Source organism: Grampus griseus, assembly GCF_964374135.1.
Source record: "Grampus griseus genome assembly, chromosome: 6".
Taxonomy (NCBI): domain Eukaryota; kingdom Metazoa; phylum Chordata; class Mammalia; order Artiodactyla; family Delphinidae; genus Grampus; species Grampus griseus.
Genome location: NC_139000.1, coordinates 12,072,774 through 12,093,724, shown reverse-complemented (window position 1 = coordinate 12,093,724; position 20,951 = coordinate 12,072,774). Strand labels below are relative to the sequence as shown.

The window sequence follows — 20,951 nt, the reverse complement described above, 5'->3', positions numbered from 1 at the left end:
AGGGTAAATTTGTGCTGTGCCGTACCCTGCTACCCTTCCTGTTGGTGTGGGACTCTCTAGGGACCTAAAATCCCAGCACCTGGCCCTCCGCCCCAAGTAAATCCGGATGTGGCCCTTACTGGTCAGATTTATTCCAGGCCTGAGTGCATTCTTCTTCTCTTCTCATATATTGGAAAGTTTATTTGCCTGCAGGATCTCGGTTCCCTGACCAGGGACTGAACCTAGGCCACAGCAGCGAGAGCCCAGAATCCTAACCACTAGGCCACCAGGGAACTCCTGGGCGAGCGTGATCTGAAGCAAAGTGTGGGAAACCTCACCTGTCGGTCTCTGTGGGAGATGACTGTGCAGAATCCCTCCTGTGACTGTCGGCAGCAGTCTATTCCACATAGTGAGGTCGCCCATGTGTGCATGGTTGTGGCACAGGAAGAGGGTATGCTGATTCCAAGCATTAAACAGTACCTTTGAAACTTTCAAGATTGGCTTCAACAGCCTAAGAAAGATGCCTGGAAGAGGAAAGAACTGGAGTCTGGGATCGCTCTTTCTCAGGAACGGTTGACCTTTGAGGAGGTGGCTATAAAATTCACTCAGGAGGAGTGGGAATACCTGGACCCTGCTCAGAGGGCCTTGTACAGGGACATGATGGTGGAGACCTATAGGTCTTCTCTGAAGAAGATCTTCACGAGGAAGACCTTGCTAAATTGATCGAGCTCTGGGGAAATCAGGGACAAGCAGTCAAGAGAGCGGAGCCAGATGAAGGAGCGCCTGGCGGCCCTCTCTACTCACGTTACAGAGCTGGAGGAAATCTGTACACGGCCAGAGAAGACCTCATTAAATCTGAGGAAATGAACACGAAATTGAAAGGAGATGTCCGTGAAACTGAGGCTAAAAACTGCCAGTTGCAAGAACGCCTGCAGCTGGCACAGCAGGAGCTGCAGCAGACCCTGCAGATAGCAGAGGTGCTCCCCAAGGTGGAGGCAGAGCTGGCCCAGAGTGTGGCTGCACTCTCCAAGGCAAGGCAGAGAGAAAATGAATGAAGAACATAATGTTTATCGGACACTGTTGACAAGCTTCTTTCAGAATCTAACAAGAGGCTTCAGCTTCATCTTAAAGAGAGAATAGCTACTCTAGCAAAGAAGTCTCTCCTACTAGAAGTTGAGAATGCAAAAACGCAGTTAGAAGAAATGCAACATGGTAAGGATCAGCTAAGACTAAACCTGGAAGCCCTGAGAGCTTAACTGGACGAGACAAGGCTGAGAGGAGCTCCATCACCAAGGCCGACCCCACTTGGGCAGTGTCCCAGATGTCAGGTTCCCCGTGGCAGATGGGCCTGCAGACTCCTTCAGCAGCAGCGTGGTGTGGCTGCACCCCCAGAAAGGCTGGCTGCCAGGGCTGAGTGAGGAGACTTCCAGGCCACCAGCTTCCCGAGAAGCGGTACAAGATGACAAAATGACCATAAAATGTGGAACCTCGGCTCCCTCCTCCCCGCTGTCCCTTCGGCTGGACCAGATGCACAAGGGGGTGCTGCACACAGCCAGCCCCGAGAACACCAGGGATGTGCACAACTCAAAAGGTTTGCAGGATGGCCCCGTGAGCAACCCCAGCAGTAGTAACAGCAGCCAGGACTCGCTGCCCAAAGCCCCCAGGAAGAAGGTCATCAAGTCCTCTATCAGCTCCTTGTCTGACAAGAAAGAAAAGGGCCAACCTGGACATCTTGGCAAGGAATCGTGACGACAAGGTGGTAATGCAGAGACAGAAAACTCATCTCAAGATGCCTTGGGACTCAGCAAATTGGGAGGACAGGCTGAAAAAAATTGTAAACTTCCAAAAAACAAATGATCCCATATCCAACCACTGCCCGACAGCGACCACTTGGAGACCCAAGTTCCCAACCACTGAGTTGCTTGAGCCTCATGAGCACGACATGTGAGAAACCTGCTGGCAAAAACAACTTTTTATTAAAATCGTTTTCAACTTGTTAGGAGGAAACATAAGTGGCCCACAGAACTGTACGCTTTTATCTTAAACCTGTTCAAGACAGGAACCTAAAATGAGCATTTTAATGGTACAGGGAAGCACCCTCCCCTGCCCTGGCCCTGGTGCTCCCTGTGCAGACAATTTTTATTTATGAGTGACTGGAAAACAGTGACTAAAAGAAGTAGGAGGTATATAATTCTCACCTAACAGGAAGTCCAGAGGGTGCAGTGGGGTGTGATGGATCCTCTGCTCCTTCTACCTCCATGACCACTTAATCTTTATTGTCCTTACAGCAACTCTAGCATTGTGCATTTTTTTCAGTCAATATCCCCATAAAAAGAAAAATAAAATGTTTTTTTGCTTTCTCTTTTTATTGTATCTCTATGAGATGATGGATCCTTACTAAATTTACTGCACTATTTCAATATATGTAAGTCAGAACATTATGCTATACACCTTAAGCTCATAAAGTGATGTATGTCAAGTACATCTCATAAAACTGAGGGGGAAAAGGCAAATAGAATACTTCAGGAAAAATGAAAAAAGAAAACTATAGGGAGGGTTATAAAAATTGCATTAATGTAAATGAAAAGTTATTAAGAGGATACTAATAGCTACCCATATTTAAACTGCTCATCTAGTGACAGTAAGAAAACTTATATTGCCAATTCAAGACAGAAAAAGGAATGAACTACTGACACACACAGGAACACGGATGAGTCTCAAAGGCATTACGCTGAGTGAAAAAAGGAATACCAAAAGGGAACATGCTACAGATTTCCCTGGTAGTCCAGTGGGTAAGACTCCGTGCTCCCAATGCAAGGGGCCTGGGTTCGCTCCCTGGTCAGGGAACTAGATCCCACATGCATGCTGCAACCAAGAAGTCTGCATGCCGCAACTAAAAGATCCCGTGTGCTGGAACTAAGACCCAGTGCAGCCAAAAGAAAGAAATAAATCATAATTTTTTTTAATAAAGAGGAACATACTATAAGGTTCCATTTATGATATTTCAGAAAAGGCAAAATTATAGTGATGGAGAACTGTTGCCTGGGTTTAGTGCTAGGATGAGGAGCTGACTACAAAGGGGAAGCATAAAGGAGTTTTGGAGGGTGATGGAATGTTCTGTATCCTAATTGCAGTGGTGGTTGCATAAATCTGTACATATGTAAAAATTCATAGAACTGTACACCAAAAACAAAGGTCAATTTTACTGTACGTTAACCAACAAATAAAATAAATTTCAAAAAGGAAACAGAAAAAATACCTTAGAGCTTCATGCCAATGGTATAATTCTACTGGCCACAAAATTATTAAATGTAACCGTATTAAATAAAATCAAGAAACCTAGGCCCAATTAATCATTTCTAAAATATGTATACTAACAACTCATGGAAATATTATTGTAAGGAATATTAGCTTATGTATAAGGAAAGTCTGCTACTTCCAAATGAATTTGAATTGTGTTCCTTTATGGTTTAAAACAATAGATACCTTGGTGTTTAGTTTGGAATCCAATAGAGTTGGTAAAAAAAAAAATTCACCAGTCCTGTTTTTAAAATCACTAATAATGGGTAATAGCATGTTTTAAAATTTATTTTCTCTTCCCATTATTCTAATTTATTGAAGTTATGGTATGGTTGGATTTTACACTTATATCAATTACCTAGAGACTCAAAGTCAGAATCTGGAAATAATGCTGGTCCTCTGTCACTAGAATCAAGAATATTTAAGAGGAACACTATTTCTCTAGGTAAACCACTGGGACTTATATATAATGTATGAGATGAGACAGCATCCTCTCAGCTTTAACATGTCTCCCACACTTTGGAACTGGTAGTACAAGTTCAGAAAGAATAACTTGTGTAGGTAGACCAAAAATAAGACCCAAAGATAGGGTTGGAAATGCAATATTACAAATGCTGCATTTCTATAGAAAGACTTGCCTAACAGAATGATGTAAGGCTTACATAGCAAGGTGTGATTCTAATTATAGTCGATTTTGCCTTTCCAGATCATGCCTGGGTAGTTTTTCGCCACTGCTTCTGCCATGGACAGAGGTTAAGTGCTTTTTGAGAGCAGATTTGTGCTTGAAATCCATGTCACAACAGTGGCATTTGTATGGCCGATCCCCACTGTGTATGTTCAAGTGGTCTTGAAGTGTGCTTTTAGCAGTAAATGTCTTCAGGCATACAGTACACTGAAAGGGCCGTATGCCCATGTGCCCTCGAATGTGCCGGTTGAGATTTTTCTTTTGTGTAAACGTTTTCCCACACTGTAAGCATAAGAACAGTTTATGCATCTTAAGGTGGCGCAGATAGTTTTCAACGTGAAGAAACCCCCGAGGGCACCGAGGGCACTGGTGCCTCAGGGAAAAAGCATCCTCTAGATTCTGAATCTCATTCACTGTACCATGACTTCCTTCAGTATTCTCACAAAATAAGCCCTGATCTTGATTCCCAGGAACTTCTGCCACTCTGCTCTCAACTGTAGAATTGATCAGTGAATGCTGTGTTTCCGAGAAATACATGCTTGCTTTTGAAGAGGTACAAGGCTGTGATAACTTCCCATTTTCTACATCCCCAGTACTGATAGATTCCACATGGAGGATACGAATTTCATTGTCTTTAAAACCTATGTCTACTGAAGACAGCTCTGGTGACTTCATTTCCTTTCTTTCTGATGTCAAGCTCTCTACTGCAGACTGTAAAGCATTGCTTTCTTCTTCTTTAACATGGAAATCTATGTTCACAGGACTATCCTCTGAAATTTCAATGATCTCACAGTCTTTATCTGAATTTTCTTCTTCATTCTTAACATCTGGATCAGAGGATTGACACAGGTCAGCATGTTGATTGTTATTTTTCATAGTAAGATCAATTTCCAGATATTTTGACAAAGCTTCTGTGCACTTTTCCACAATGTGAACCATCTGAAGGTAACTAGCAGCAGTCAAGTATTTCAAAAGCTCTTTCCTTTTAACTTCAAGTGCTCCAGTGTAGCAAGAGAGCAACAATTTTCTGCCAACTTCTGCACTCTGCAAGATGGTGATTCTGACATGTTTTGACTGCGTGAGTAAAAACTGATCTCTCATAAAAGTGGAGCAAGCAGCTAAAATCACCTTGTGCCCCTGGAACTCAGTGTCATTAATATAAATTGACACATCACAAAATAAATTCTGCTGTCTCAAGAGATTCATTTTCTGCAAGACTACATCTCCTTGCTGTTCAAACTGGAAGTGCAGAACATCAGACTCAGCAGCCATGGTCACAATCTAAGCAAAATAAAACATAAACATTGATGTAAGGATCGGGGATGCTTTCCTACGCTGTGATAGTAAAAACAAACAATTAAAAAATCCTAAACCTAAACTGGGTAAAAGACAACTCAAATTCTAACCTGGGCGCTAAGAGTGAACCCCTATATAACCATCTCAAGACCCAGAAAAATAAAACGCATTTCTCTATGCTCTTGTGGTACATTTTTCATACTTTTGTTACAGAACTTATTACGTTGAATTGTACTCAACAGTTTCTATGTCTTTCTCCTCGACTAAACTGTATGTGCCTTGTGGTCAAGGACATTGTTAATGCCCACTACTAAGTGGACTTAACTCAGTTTCCCAAACTAGAAACCTTAATGTAATTTCCAAACTTCCTACGCCTCATCACTACTGCAGGTCTTCCTTCTGTTCACCTGGACCAATGCAGTCTCCTTGATACCACACTTTCCTACATTCCAAACTACCCTCCTAAGTACCACCAGATTAACATCTTTTAAAACTTTTTTAAAAATTCTATTTTACTCTTCTGCTTTAAATCCTCCATTGCTCTCCTCTACCTCCAGGACAGCCTAACCTTCTTAGCAAATACAAGATCTTTCATTATTTGGCCTTCACCAACGTTATGGCTTTACCTTTCCTCTATCTTTTACACTGAAGCTTCTTTGATATTTAGATTTTCACCACTGGCCAGACAAGAAGACCCAATTACACCTCTGCACATGTTACATTCGCGCTTTCAGCTAGTGATTTGGCTGAAGGCTCAAATCAAGTAAGATTTATCCACCCGTCTCCCGGACAGAGTCAGTTGCTCTCAGAACACCACGAAATGGAGCCTGGCTCATCTGAGTTCCTGCAGCGAGCACAGGGGCAGGCACAGAGCAGGGGCAGCTTCGGGAATATCTGTTGAACTGAATCCGTACCACAGGTGGCCTGGAAGATCCTCCAGTTCGCCACATAGGTCTTCCCGAGCCAAGCCTGCCAGGACCAAGGTCCTGACGGCCAGGTGCCTGCAGCACCCCTCCAGCCACTCCCGGGCCGCGCCTCGCTGCTGCCCTCCTCCTCCTCCGCCTCCTCCTCCGGCTTCCCCACCTGCCGGAGTTTCCCACGCGCTCACTCACCGACTCAGAAACCAGAGCCGAGCTTTCCACTGCAGCGGCGGCCCAGGCCGGAAGGTGGGGTCAGCCTGGGAGGAAACACATCCGGTGTCAACTAGCTTCATTCTTTACTGGGGCCCGCTGGGCGTCCCGGAAGGACATCCTGAGACAGTCTCCCTTACTCCCCCCACGCCTGGAATAACAGAAAAGCCCCCGAATTCTGGCAAGTCCCATCTCTCCTGTCCCACTTTCGGTACTCAAGCCGGTCCCCTCCGTGAGCTCTCTTCAACATCCGAATAGCAGACGGGTTGTGAAGTTGGGGTACAGCGCGTCTGTCAGAGTACCCAGCACCGGGACCCCTGGGAGGCCCTCCCGGATTATTAGGGGCCAGGTCCTCTGCTTACCCTGAAATATACAATTTAAAAGGTGGCGGAGGTAAGGAGAGGAGAGTGCCATCGGGATCAGTACTCGAGATTGCCTAGCTAATGCCCCATCAGGATCTAGATCCCACCTCACCGCTCAACCTATCGCTTCCTCCCCACGCCCCTACCCCTCTCACTTCCTTGGCAAACCCAGGCCTTCTATCTCAACCGTTGGCCCGGCTGTTCCTCCAACATGCCCTATCCCTCCTACCACTCATCCTTCAAAATCCCATTCATCCATCGTTCATAAATCACATCATCCCTGAAGCCATCCTGAACTGCCCGTGAATTACTTGGCTCCCAATTGGGAACCAGTAAACCCTTTGGCTGCCTTAGTGACGGCAATTATCGTACCTGTATTGAAATCTGTGTCCCACCTAGGCAGAGGTATTTAGGACAGTGACTTACTGCTCCTTGCATTCCCGAAGTCTAGAACTTAGTAGGCATCAAGGATTTGCCAAATGAAGGAATGTCTCAGCTAATTCTTAAAAGCAGTTGCTCCATCCCCTCAGTCAATAGCACAGGAGGAAGTAACTGACCCTAGTAACGATTTCTGGTTAGCCCAGATTTGCTTCTGAAGCCAAGCTCAGCGTGCTTGATTAATGTCTTTTCAAGAATAGGAGTGAAGAAAGCATTCCTGCATTCAAATTCAAGCAATTGGAAAGGGAAGCAGGAGGGGAGAGAGAAAATAAACCACTGACACCAGAGCTTTAATTGTCAAACTTTTATTAAGGAAACTTCCCCATAATAAGTGAAGAGGTAGTTCACAGTATGTCTAACATACAACAGATTGAGAACAGCTATTCACCAGCTGAAATAAAATGTTCTGGGTTGTTTGTTTAGGATATATCTTAGAAGTAGTGACAATGGTCACCCTCCATTTATAGACCTTCTAATAAGGAAACTAAAACAAATTAAAACCACATCTGATTTACCTCAGAGCCACTTCAGTTTGGAGTTTGCCTTTAAAATTAAATAATAAATAAATAACTGTGACACAGTAATTTTTTAAAAACCAAACTATGGTAAAGAGAGCCCTCTCTCCTTTTTAGTTATCCTGGGGATCCATAAAATACAAATGCTGAATGTCTAAGGTTTTAAAAAATCTTCCTCCTCTACAAGAATACGACTAGTTTTGAAAGTCATCTTCCCCTGTAAAACATATTTGATATCAGTAACTTGACCACTTTGCAATACAATCTAAGAAACATGTATAAACAAAGAAAGAGAAAAGTCAAGTACCACCAAAATTAAGAAAATGTCTCACAGAAACAGAACACCTCTCCAGCCAAGAAATGGAAGACACTGTAAACCATGTCAGTAGTTTGCCGTTGAAAAAGGTGAGAACTAGAAGATTTAGTGATACAAAACCATCAAGATGCTAATTTAAAGTGATCAAAGAAAGCAAGGCAGTTTTCTTTATTCTTCCTAGGATAAAACCAAATTGACACCTTATCTCACTAAGACTACATGGGATTGTAAGCTCTGTGAGGGCAGGGACCATAGCAATCTTACCTTCATATCCTCAGTATCTAGCATAGTGCCTGGCAATAGTAGGTGTTCAATAAATGTCTCTTGAATGTCTGAATGAATCCAGGAATAGTCTCCAACCAAAGAGACCAATCTTATTTGAACCCATGCCTTTTAGTCTTCAAACCAGTAACAAAAACAGGACATGAATGTAAGCAGAGGAAGCACTCCAACTTGAAATTTCCCTGTGATAAAATGATGTTCAGAGAAAATAGTGAAACATCCGTTAACATGTTAGTGTCTCACTGTTGCATAGAATTGGTACTCTTTGGCTGGATCATTAAAAACCCAGAATGCTAGGCAGCATCATTAGACCATATAATGAGTGACATTAGGCATAGATACCTGTTAGTCTTATCACTCAATTTTATTCTCATTTAAAATCTTTTAACAAAAGGTAGAAATTATACTTCAAATCAGATTCACATATAAATGCATCAAATTATAACAACTTTAAGAACTCCCTCTGATTACTCAAGTTAAAACTAATTTTTGGTTTATCTGTACATGGACTCTCATAGCTCAGAAACAAAAACAGAAAATCCTGATGGAAACTAAATAAACACTGTTTCAAGACAAAATCAGTTTCACATTTGGATCCTTCTCACATTATTCTTACTTGTTCTTGCCCTTCCTAATCAACACCTAGCAAATCAGTCACTTGCTCAGGAAAAATGTAATATTCATCCTAACCAAAAAATAATTAACTTACAAAAATAAATCCTTCTGTGATGTTTTATTTGCAAAATCCAGGATGTCTCAGAAAGCAAACAGTGATTCACAGAGGGGAAGCACAAACTAGGAACTTTTTATTAAGGTATTCTTGATCATGTACTAAATCTTTTTAAGCCAAGGGACAGTGAGAAGTGAGGAGACCGTAGCTCATATTTAGTTACTTATCTACTTTGGCTAACCTTGGCCAGGCCACCTCTTTGGGCTTTGGATATCCCAACTTAAAAAAAGAGAGGTGGACTAAATGATCTCTTAAGATTCTCTATGGACTCCAACACTCCTATTACCTAAATCTAACTCATGGGTCAGAAGCTAATAAGACTCAAAATTTTATTTCTGAACTATAACATGTGCTTTAGGAAGAACAGTTGTTTTGTTTTTCCATAATGGAAAATCAACTTTGTATTAGTGATCTATCAGAGGTGACAAGGTGGGACTATGTACCTTTATAAGAATATCTAAATGCAAAAACCTGACTGCTCCTGTGACTCACTTTTTTCATCCATTTTAGAAGTTAAGGTACACAAGGAAATGAGAATTCAGAGACTATTACAATACACTGGACAAAGCTCTGAAGGCCAAACTCACCTTACTGATGGCTAAACAAAGCCTAGAGAATGACTCCAGATAGCCCCTTTTTAGAGAGACCATTACGCATTAGCACACTTTAAATGTGCCTGGAGCAATCCTGACTTCAAAAGCATCACCAAGTAAGTTAGAGGTTAATTATAAACATTTGGCTTCTTTTTGGGGAAGACCTCCCAAATAAGTACTGTTGTACAACTGTACTACTATCCTTTGTTGGTTATGCTCCCCATGCTGATTCCTAACTATCTGTCTGCAGGTGTTGCTAAAAATATTGTACTCTGGTCTATATGAACTTCAATGATGTGAAGTTGGGCTATATACTGTTGAAAAGAGTACAGAATAATCTAAAATACTTTATAGCCAGCTCCAAGACAAGTACAAATTGTAGGAAGCAGATTCATTCATTTATCAGACACAGATGAATTATCAGTAGGCAAGGCAACTACAAATTCTATCACATATTCAGGCCAACAGCAATATCTCCTTATATCTCAGCTTATTTTCTGCTAATGAAAAATATTATTCGCTTCTCTTAGCATAGCATCTATTAGTGGATTGGAGGTGATATTATTAACTTGTTGGTACCTTCAGAATGTGCCCAGTGAAAAGTCTAAAACAGTGTCAGTCTAAGACATAAGTCAATGTTAGGTAGACAGGTGGAATACTCCTTGGGAAAGGAAACAGACATCACAGGATAAATAATTCAAAACAGAACATGGGAAGGGGCAAAAGGAAGGCAAGACCACTCCAAGTGGCAAGTTGCCTGGTCTATTAGTGCTTTGACTCACCCCTATGACTTCCAGAGCACAGAGGCTTTGGAGAAGTCAAATTCGCAAAATCACTCCTAGAAAGACTCAGACTATTGCCACGTTTGTAGTCAGTTCTAGTTAGGAGCATAAAGGCCCTACTCAATTCACACAAGTACTATCATTCCTTAAGTTCAGGACAGCTTGGGCCAGTTTACCTGCATCCAGGACCTGTGTCGCATCAGGCTGTGGCTGACACCCTTTAGAGTCTGTGACTGTTGTACATGCAAAAGAATCAAAGTCCACTGTGAGGTCTTGCACATTTCTTTCATTGGCATTATCAAAGCTGTTTTTGCCATGCAGCTGTTTAAGGTGTTTCCTCAAAACTGGCTTATGTGCAAAAACCATGTCACAATAGTTACACTTATGGGGCTTATCTCCACTGTGAAGGTTAAGATGATCCTGTAAGGAACACTTCTGAGAAAAGGTTTTCCCACAGATTTTACACTGGAAAGGTTTAATGCCGGCATGCACACGCATGTGTCGATGAAGGTTGCCTTTCTGAGTAAAAGTCTTGCCGCAGAGTAGACACATAAAGAGTTTGTGCATTTTTAAATGGTTGGCGTAGTTCTCCAGGTGACGAAACACCCTGGTACACTTTGGGCATTGGTGATGCCACTGTAGGCCTTTGTCTACACCTCGAATATTAGGCCCAAAGACATCTTTTGAGGCCATGATGATGTTATCACTGCCTGTGTAAGACAGGGCATAATTGTGGAGGTGGTTTTGTTCTATTTCACTTACTCTGTTTTCCACAGTTGAATTTATCAGGGAGTGCTGGGGCTCTGATGAATGTAAAGCAGTGGGTTCAGAAGAAATAAACTGGTTCTGATCTTTTTTACTTCTAACCTCTGATACATCCCCAATAGATTCTACCTTAACAATCTGAATATCACTGTCCTCCATATCCATACTGTCTTCAGATGGATGGATACAAGGTGAGTCCTGCTTTGAGGAGCCTCTGGCATCTCCCTGATGTTCTTTTGACTGGGGAGAAGCACTCTGCGGTTCACATCCCTCTTTACTATCCATTGGTTGTTTTGGCTTTATAAACTTCCACAAGGCCTGTGTGCACCGTTCTACAATGTGGCTCATCTGAAGAAAACTCGCAGCCGTCAAGTAATTTACCAGTTCCATCTCAGGGAATTCCAGCACACCACTGTAACAGGATAAGAGCAATTGTCTCCCCACTTCGGAACTCTGTAATATGGAGATTTTCACCTCTCTGGAATCGTTCAGTAAAAATTGGTCTCTTAAGAAGGGGGAACCTGCAGCAAACACAATTTTATGCCCCTGTACCTCAATATCATCTATGAGAACTGTAACATCACAAAATTTATTCTCTTCTCTTAATTTGTTCATTTTTTGTAACATTGAATCTCCATAATTTTCAAACTTGAAGTGAAGGAGATCTGATCTTTCAGACATTTTGGCAGACCTAAAGAACAGAAATGTTAAAAAGGATGAATTTAAGAAAATACAAACAATTAAGAAAACCTGGATTTTCCTTCCAAAAACAAATTTGTGTTGTCATACCTGTTTATATGTATCTGAATAAAATTTTCCTTGAAAGAGGAAGTTAGTATAACTGCTTTCAAAGGCTGTTAAAAATTACCTTAGCAACATCAAGTGTCAATTGCACCTAAGGAGTGGACTTGTATCCGTGTAAATAGCTTGGTATATTCATTCAACTTTTTAAGATGCTTAATACAGAACAGTGCTTGAGTTATTCCAAGGGCATTTTTTTTGCTTCTCAAATGATAATTCTATCAGGTTTCAAGAACTACCTAAAACATCCCAACAAGTAATAATGAAATAACTACTTTATTTTGCATGATACTGTGAACCTGCTTCTTCGAAGACAAAACACTCTTTTCCTTCGCTTTGTATTTTACTGCGGTGACATTGCTTGCCCCATTCTTGGGTAAACCCTCTTCTGTTTAAACTGATGTGAATTTACTCATACAAGTATTTCTGCAATAAAATGAAAGTCACATGCCTAAAGGGACAACTTTTAGACAGTGTCAAAGGCACAGGTCTTTATCCTGTGCATTTTGGACAAACCTAAACTCTTTCTTAAGAAACATTTCTTGATATATGAAGTAAATATTTGACATAGAAAAACCAGATGAGTCACTTGGTGGGAATCTGAGTAGGAGTAAGGTGGATCTAGTTAATCCTTACTAGATTCTATTCTTTCTTCCTTATCCCTATTTATCCATCATTACTCATCAACCGGACTACTAGAACTGATTAATAAATGTTCCTTGGTTCCAGCTTCTATTACCTCTAATCCAACTTCTACACCATCACACGTCATCTTTCAAAACCACAGATCTGATTATATCCAACTGCTGCCTAAAATCCTTCTGTGACCTCCCATTGTCTCCTGGATGAAGACTAACCTCTTGAATAGAAACTGATCAAGTAAATTTAAGAATAATTAAGGTAAACATTAGCATAAACCATTCAACCATGGAGAAGGTGTCTTTGCCAAAACTCTGTGTATTTGTCCCTTTATGAAGCAATTCCTTTGGAGAAAGTCCCCATGTTCTGATTCCATACTCTTCAAACGATTTTCTGATAACTTGGCTTCCCATGTGTCACTCTCAAGGGAAGGATGAATTAGCCATGGCAACATGATATTGTCAACACATTTATTATTTTTACAATGACAATCCACCAGTCTATATAGCAGTCTTCTGTGAGATCAGTAGGTATATCAGGTCTACCCCTGAGAAGCGGCTCTACAATCTCACTGCATCAATAAATTCACCTTGAACTTCATGTATCCATCAACTCCGTAGTTGAGAATCAAGAAACAACCAGCTGTTCCTAGCAACATCTGGCCCCGAAGCCCAATCTTTATAATTTTATCTTCTAGAACACTGAATTACAAAGGCTCATAGAACACCAGCTCGTAAAGGCAGAATCTAGGTCTCACTCATATTGCTCAGTGCCTGGTTCATGACAGCACTCTACTGACTCCAAACCTTAGCAGTTATTTCTTTAGTCCATAACACTATTCCTAGCCAATTCTGGCTCCTTTATTTCCTCTGAGGGCCCTTCTCTGACCCCTTAGATTAGAACAGTTGTCACTACTGGACCTATAACTAAGTGCTTCTAACATAACACTCAGGATACCAATACTTGTTCCTTCCCCCCAAACTGCAAGCTACATGGCATTAGAGAGAAGAATCTCCACCCTATTCAATGGAGCTAATGCTGGGAACCTGCATCTTCTAGGGCAAAACACTCTTTCCTTTGGCTTCAAATTCTACTTAATGCAGCCACATTACTGGCCAAACCCTCTTCTGTTCAAACTGGTGTGTATTCCCATCACCTGATATTGTACTAAACACACGGCAGGTGCTCAGTTTGCGTTTGTTGAACCTATGCAATTCATTTGACAGTAGTAAGAAGCAAGAACTGCTGTTAGGAAGACCAATGCGGTGTCTGCATAAGCATTACAGGTCTGAGGCCACGAGAGCCTAGAAAGGAATGAAAATGAATAAGGAGCAAGGAAAAATAACAAAAAGATATTTCAAAAAGTTGGTAACTGGAGATAGAAAATGAAAAAAAGTAACGTGTAAAGGTTTTAAACTTAGGATTTCAGCCGAATTAAAATGTCATTGAAAGAGAGGTGAGATTTAGGAGGGGGAACTGGTATGGCACAGGTATATTAAAATATATTTATAAATAAATTATAAGCTTTCCCTTTGTATGGCACTCTGAGTGTACAGATAATGAAAAATCACAATGAAGATGAGAGGAGGGATGTAGAGAAGCAAATTCAGCATCATAGAAAAGGTGGTGAATATCAAATGAAAAGGAAAAATCTAGGAGACACAGGGACTATATCAGTAAACAAAGTGGCACAACTGTATTATCTATCTGTGGTCAGTTTTAGCAATTACAGTAGCTTAATATATTTGATCTGGAAACAGTCACTGTCCCAATTTATAACTAGAAATTATATAAATGACTGCTGTTCAAGTGGCCAAACAAAAGGGGCATTCTTACTTAGAGGTTTAGCTTGTCCTAAATTTACTGACAGGTCAGTATTTTCCTACTCACACCGAAAAATGAGCATTAATTGCTTCCATCTATAATATGACAGTACTTGTAATGCTTTAGACAACTATCCTCAGGGATTGTTCCTTGAAGTTCCAAAGACAGGAGTTGGAGTACAATTTCATTTACTTCCTATTCATCAGTCTCAAGAAACTTACCAACAGAAGCAGTCAAACAGGTATCTCAGGAAAGTGCTTGATTTGTCTGCTGTAGTCCAAGAATATGAGGAAAAATTATTCTGTTTAAGAAGTTTTCCTTAATGTCTCAGTCCACTGTATTGTCTCCCTTTGATAAACCCTTATTTCCAGGCCACACAGTTTATCCTTAATTGTTTCTTGTCACCAGTCTCTCTTTCCAACAGACTGTTAGTTACTTGAGGGCAAGGACCAACTGTTATTTTTACACAGCTCATTCAACAAAAACCATAATTAACTCTTAATGTTCCCTAGGAAATTATTATTGAGCTATGGTAGAGATGCTCTACATTATCATGATACCCTCTTTTGAGTGCCCTGGGGAAAATGTCTTTCTAGGGTTTGTTTCCAAAAAATAGTTTTAACAACATAAAACCAAATTTTAAACAAAATTTCTAAAATGTCAAAATAAAAAGGAACACTTGTTTCATATGAACTGGTTTAATTTTATTTAAAAATAAGAAAAATGATAGCTAATCTTTACTGAATCCTTGCTGAGTACCAGGTATAATGCTAAGTGCTTTACCCAAGTTGACCCATTTAATCCTCAAAATCTCTATGAGGTAGGTACTATTATCATCTCCACTTTGCCTATGAGGAAACCCAAGCTTGGTGAACATAAATAACTTGCTCAATTTAAGAGAGGTGGAAAGTATTAAATGTTAGAGGTAGAACTTGTGCCCAAGCTGCATGATGACAAAATTCATGTATGAAACTAGGCTAGCTGAAGTTTTATCTTATGCCTGTTAACTGTGTAACTGTTCAGATCTCCCTGCTCATATCCATTCAGCTGTACACTTATGATTGATATACTTTTGTGTATTTAGTTATGCTTCAATAAAAGTTTTATGTTTAAGAACAAAAAGTACAATGTAAAGCCAAATTTGTGTCAAGTCTAGAGGACTTTAATAGTAAAGCATTTATGTATTATCCTTGTCTTACCTTCCTTTCTCACTTATTTTAACTTTATATTATTTTTCTATCTTTTGTGTATTTATCTTTTTTTTTTTTAACATCTTTACTGGAGTATAATTGCTTTACAATGGTGTGTTAGTTTCTGCTTTATAACAAAGTGAATCAGCTATACATATACTGTGTATTTATCTTTTTTTTTTTTTTGTGGTACGTAGGCCTCTCACTGCTGTGGCCTCTCCCATTGAGCAGCACAGGCTCCGGACCCGCACGCTCAGAGGCCATGGCCCACGGGCCCAGCCGCTCCGCAGCATGTGGGATCCTCCCGGACCGGGGCATGAACCCGTGTCCCCTGCATCAGCAGGCGGACTCTCAACCACTGCGCCACCAGGGAAGCCCTGTATTTATCTTTGTAGAATGAAACTTAATGCCATTTACAAACAAGACTTAATAACATTATGAATATATTTGATTTTCAGACTCCCCAACTATAGTTAATTTATAACAGCAATTATTGATAATTGTCATAAAAATCTCTCACATAATTCTAGATTATAGCAGACCTTCTAGTAACTTAAAGAAAGTAAAGATCTGATCAGGTAGAATAGAGACTTGGTCCCCACATTCTGTTGATTCTTTCCTCAGAATGATTTCCAAATTCTCTCTCTATATTCTTACTACCATTGGCATGGCTCAGGTCCTTATCATCTGTTGTCTAGGTTACTGTGATTAAGTCTAAATACTGCTGAGTTTCTCTCAGCAAGTTTTAAATGACCCATTTCTCAAACATCAATGAAATAGGAATAGTCTCACTTAAGATCATTCTCTCTTTATTTATATTTACACAATTCTTCCATAATCATTTCCATAACAAATGTTTCAGCTAATTTGAAAATTTCCCTTTGTTCAAACAGTAGTAACTAGAAACGATCAGTGAATATTCTACGTTCAACAACGTTCACTGCCGTGCGATGGGCAGTGCAAAAATATCCATGTTTCTTATCTAAAATGCCTCTGATAATACTGATAAGGAAAACTTTTCTATTCTGTATAATAAACTCCAAAGCTGTATGTCAGTCTGTTTCCTCATCTACCTCATAAAAGTACCTTTATCTTTCAACTTAGCACTCACCGCTACTTGGAAATCTTTCTTCGTCTTTCATTAACACCATATGCCATTTTTCAAAGAGGTTGTAATAAACTACAGCTTTTCTCTCTATAAAACTCAATCATTTTCTTCTTTTGGGTAACTTTCATGACACTGCATTCTCCAAGGTCTCACTCTTTTGTAAGATTACAGAAATATACCCTTCTTGGAAAAATTTTTTAATATAGGTAAAGTACAAGCCCCCTTTCTCAGCCTCCTTCCACTCAGTTCTCAGTTGGTTCTAAGTTTCTTCCTTAATGACTCTCCCTCCCCTCCATTTTTTTTTTTTTTTTTTTTTTTGCGGTACGCGGGCCTCTCACTGTTGTGGCCTCTCCCGTTGCGGAGCACAGGCTCCGGACGCGCAGGCTCAGCGGCCATGGCTCACGAGCGGGGCACGAACCCGTGTTCCCTGCATTGGCAGGCGGACTCTCAACCACTGCGCCACAAGGGACGCCCTCCCTCCCCTCCATTTTTAAAACAACACTTCTATATCACAACATTTCTAGCCACAGAAAACAAAAAATAAAATTAGGTTTCTTACTTATAAACTATATATATATTGTTTTGCAATTTTCATTTATTGCTTTTGAGGGTTATTTATATTGAATAAACAGACCTAGTTGTTCATTCTTCTTAAACTGTTGTACAGAAGTGGGCAAGTGACTTAACTACTGGCCTCAGTTTTCCACCATTCTTTTGCTGATCTGTTCCTCAAGGGTTCACTAAATTGTGTAACGGTAAGTATATTCTTCAAAGCTTAGTCCTTGACTTTTTGCTGTTTTCTTAATGCTTACTTCCTCAGAAAGCCTGTCTTGGTTTCTCAATGTTTTATTACCTTCTCTATTTAAAAAATTCCTAACTCTCCAACCTCATGGCTAATCTTAATCAAACTTAACCTCAATTCAAGCTAATCAAAAATACCTGCCCTAGGCTACTACTCTATCACTTGAAATGCATGATATCTAAACTCTTAAACTGGCTAAAACTCAATAAGTCAAAAATAAAAGCTTATGGAGAATGGCTCTGAGAACAGTAGGCGTGGAAGCAAGAAAACCTGTTAGTATGCTATTACTTTAACAGATCAAGATAGAAATAATGAGGGCCTGAATAATATGGATACTGAGTGGAAATAATATGGATGGAGAGAGGAAACAGATCCTAGAAGATATTTCAAACAAAGAACTGATGGACTTGATGACCAAGGTGGGAAACAAGAGATGAAAGGTCAAGATGACTCCAAGATATTTGGTTTGAGAAACTGGGTATCTTTGACAGAGTGTCATTCAATAAGCTAGGGAATATTGGAGGGGATGACCATGGGTCAGGTGTTAAAATGTTTAACCAGAGGAGCCTGCATGACATTAAGGAGAAATCCATTAGCTAGCTGGATACAGCTCTGAAGCTGAAGAGGAGACCTGATTATAGATAATAAGTAATAGATGAAAGCATGACATAAACTGACCTAACTGTGAATGAAACTGACCTAAAATGGCACAGACTGGAAGAGAATCTAAGAGAGAAGAAAAGAAATAAAAAACAAATACATAACACAAACATAAATCCATTACTTACCTTCTTCTCAATCTGGATCTCCTTCCAAGCCTCTCCATTTTTTTATTAATTGAGTCTATCTTTGCTTAAATTTTTCCCATTCTTTTGACTCCCATATTCAATCACTGCTTAGTGCAGTGGGTAAAACCACATTTCCTAGAATCAAAACCCTGCTCCACCACTTACTAGTTGTGTGACCTTGGGCAAGTTACTTAACCACTTCTGTTTTTCAGTTTTCCCACCTGTCAAAGAATATTACTTCATAGGGTTGTTATGGGAAATTAAATTAATTTTAAAGTAAATTCATTTTTAAAATTAAGTTAATTTTTAAAAGAACTTAGAATAGTGCCTGGAATTGTGCTTTATAAGCAAATGCAAGGTAAGTAAGTAAATAAAGCCTGTCAATTTTGTTTGTGAAATCCTTCATATGTGGCCTTTTTTTCATTCTCATTTGACACCAAACCACTTGAGGTCTGCATTATTTCATATATTATCACCTCATTACTCTATTAAAATCGCTTTGTAAAAGGTCACTCATGATCTCTTGATAAAGAAATGCCATCTTTCCCCCCCTCATTCTCCAAATGCTCTGCATCAATTGTCCCAGTGGACCCTTCTCAGTATTCTCTTCTCTTGACTTCTGAGTCTTCTTGGTTGCTGGAACCCTTATATTTATCATCTACTTCTTATATTTTATCATCTACTTCTGTTTCTGCTGCTACACCAACTACTATTAGTTCTAAGTCTTCTTTCTGCTTTGTAAATGCAACCATTCCCCCCAAATATTCCCTTCTTTCTCAATAACCCCTTCCTGATGTCAGCTATTCCCATGGCTTCCACCTCTACGCTCTATGATAATTCAAACCTTTACCTCCAGCCACAGCATTTAGGTTGAGCTGCAGATTTGCATTTCCAACTCTATACTGGACAGCTCCATGTGGCTATCTCACTAGGCCTTCAAGTCAACATATCCAAAAAATGAATTTGTCATCTACACTAGGCTTATGGTTTTATTGCTGATAATGGCATTAACATTCTTCAAATACCACAGGCCTAAAACCTAAGACTCAGCTTTGATACTTCTTTCACCCTCAACATCCAATTTATTATAGAGTCTTTACAGCATTCACTACAGCATTACCTGCCTTCTTTCCAATAATACTGTCATAACTCCATTTCAGGATTTCATTACTTCTTACTAGACTGATCCCACTACTCCTTCAAAAGAATCTCCAATGAGAGCATCTAGACTTTAGCTAAAGAGTCCAGAATCAGTTTATAGAAATTCCTATCCTATAGGCTGACCTCCAGAACAAGATGGTTTTCTACGGTGCAAATCCGACTATACCAGTCTCCTGCTCAAAATTCTTCAAAAAGTACCCACCTCCTTTAGGATTAAACCTTCACTATCTGGACCTCGGTCTACTTTCCCAGCCTCATATCTCATCCTTTGCACAAGAGCCCCGCGCCCCCCTCCTCCGCTTCCCACACAAGTTATGCTCAGTCATCCCTTCACAGCATTGCAACTGTTCCTCCTGTAGGAAAATCCCTTCTCCACCTTATCCTCTCCAACAAATAAAATTGAGAAGTCACCTTCTTTCTTCAGCCTCCCCAGCAACTGCCCCTTGAACAGTTCATACATACATGACTGATTCATACATCGCAGGGGCACTCATTTGTTTTTATCTGGCTCTCAAACTTGACCCTGAAACTTGGAACAATATCTTACGAATTCCCAGTGCCTGACATAGCGCCAGAAACAGTCTTTTGCTGTTGCCAGTGGCAAAAGACTAACCTAGCTTAGCACTCATAATGATTCTCGCGGGCTGGCCCTGAGGCCTTGCCATGGCCCAGATCTGGCACTTCCTACAAGATGCCAGAGTCGGGCGTTCAAGCAAACTGCGGTGCCCTCGGCTAGGGTCCCAAGAGGAGGTCCCTGGGGGCATCCTTAGGCTCCCCACTCCAGACGCTGGGAAGGGAAAGGGGCGGGGCACAGCATGGGCCGGGCCTAGGGCTCCATAAGTCCCCCCGGGCCTAGGCCAGCCCCTCGGTCCCCATCCCAGGGCAGGTCCCGGCCAATCCAGAGCCCCAAGGGGGCTCCATTTTGAGAGACCTCGTACCCCTACCCGGCGCTCCGGCCGCCTCCGCACTTACAGACCCAGGGGAAGACCACCGTCAGGATCCGGCACCGCCAGGAGCTCCGGCCCCTCGGGGCTCCGGGAAGGGGGAGGGGCGGGGAACCCGAGCCAAAGGGGGACCCAACGGAACCGGAAGGGCAGCCCTCGCCGGACAAAGACAACTTCCAGGTCCTACGGTCCTCTCCGCCAATCGGAAGGCTGGGAGGGCGGCGGGCTCGGAGAGAGACTTTCGGCGCTGTGGGCGGGGAGCAAAGCGCGTGCCCCAGACTCCTGCGAGCATCTCCGCCCGTGAGTCGAGGTGCGGGTGCCGCGGCTCCCTAGCGTTTGGGGCTCAGGCCCCGCGCGCTTCGCTCCTTCTCAGCCGCTCCTCTCTAGCTGCGCCTCGGCTGTCCGCTGCCTGCGTGGGCCTGAAGGGTGCCTCCGCACTTAAAGTGTTGGTAAGCCCCTCCCGCCTAGGAATGTGGACTCGCCGCGTTGGGCCCAGGAAGTGGAGGGAAGGAAGTTTACCT

At 41.3% G+C, this 20,951-nt stretch overlaps 2 protein-coding genes across 2 annotated transcripts; both read right to left on the bottom strand.

Moving 5' to 3' along the window:
* Positions 1-1,448: 1,448 nt before the first annotated feature.
* Positions 1,449-6,425, bottom strand: ZBTB6 (zinc finger and BTB domain containing 6). The gene is made up of 2 exons (XM_082655794.1): positions 6,373-6,425; positions 1,449-5,245 (listed from the first exon to the last, which is right to left on the bottom strand). The coding sequence occupies exon 2, from the start codon at positions 5,234-5,236 to the stop codon at positions 3,962-3,964; it is 1,275 nt and encodes a 424-aa protein (XP_082511920.1). The 5' UTR covers positions 5,237-5,245; positions 6,373-6,425; the 3' UTR covers positions 1,449-3,961.
* A 1,109-nt stretch (positions 6,426-7,534) lies between these two features.
* ZBTB26 (zinc finger and BTB domain containing 26) lies at positions 7,535-20,550 on the bottom strand. The gene is made up of 2 exons (XM_082657578.1): positions 20,459-20,550; positions 7,535-11,864 (listed from the first exon to the last, which is right to left on the bottom strand). Exon 2 carries the CDS (start codon positions 11,852-11,854, stop codon positions 10,529-10,531), a length of 1,326 nt encoding a protein of 441 aa, XP_082513704.1. The 5' UTR covers positions 11,855-11,864; positions 20,459-20,550; the 3' UTR covers positions 7,535-10,528.
* Between the last annotated feature and the right edge of the window lie 401 nt (positions 20,551-20,951).

What these genes read in the sequence shown, in the direction of transcription:
- ZBTB6 (XM_082655794.1), bottom strand. Translation starts at nt 5,236, where the DNA reads ATGGCTGCTGAGTCTGATGTTCTGCACTTCCAGTTTGAACAGCAAGGA.
- ZBTB26 (XM_082657578.1), bottom strand. Translation starts at nt 11,854, where the DNA reads ATGTCTGAAAGATCAGATCTCCTTCACTTCAAGTTTGAAAATTATGGA.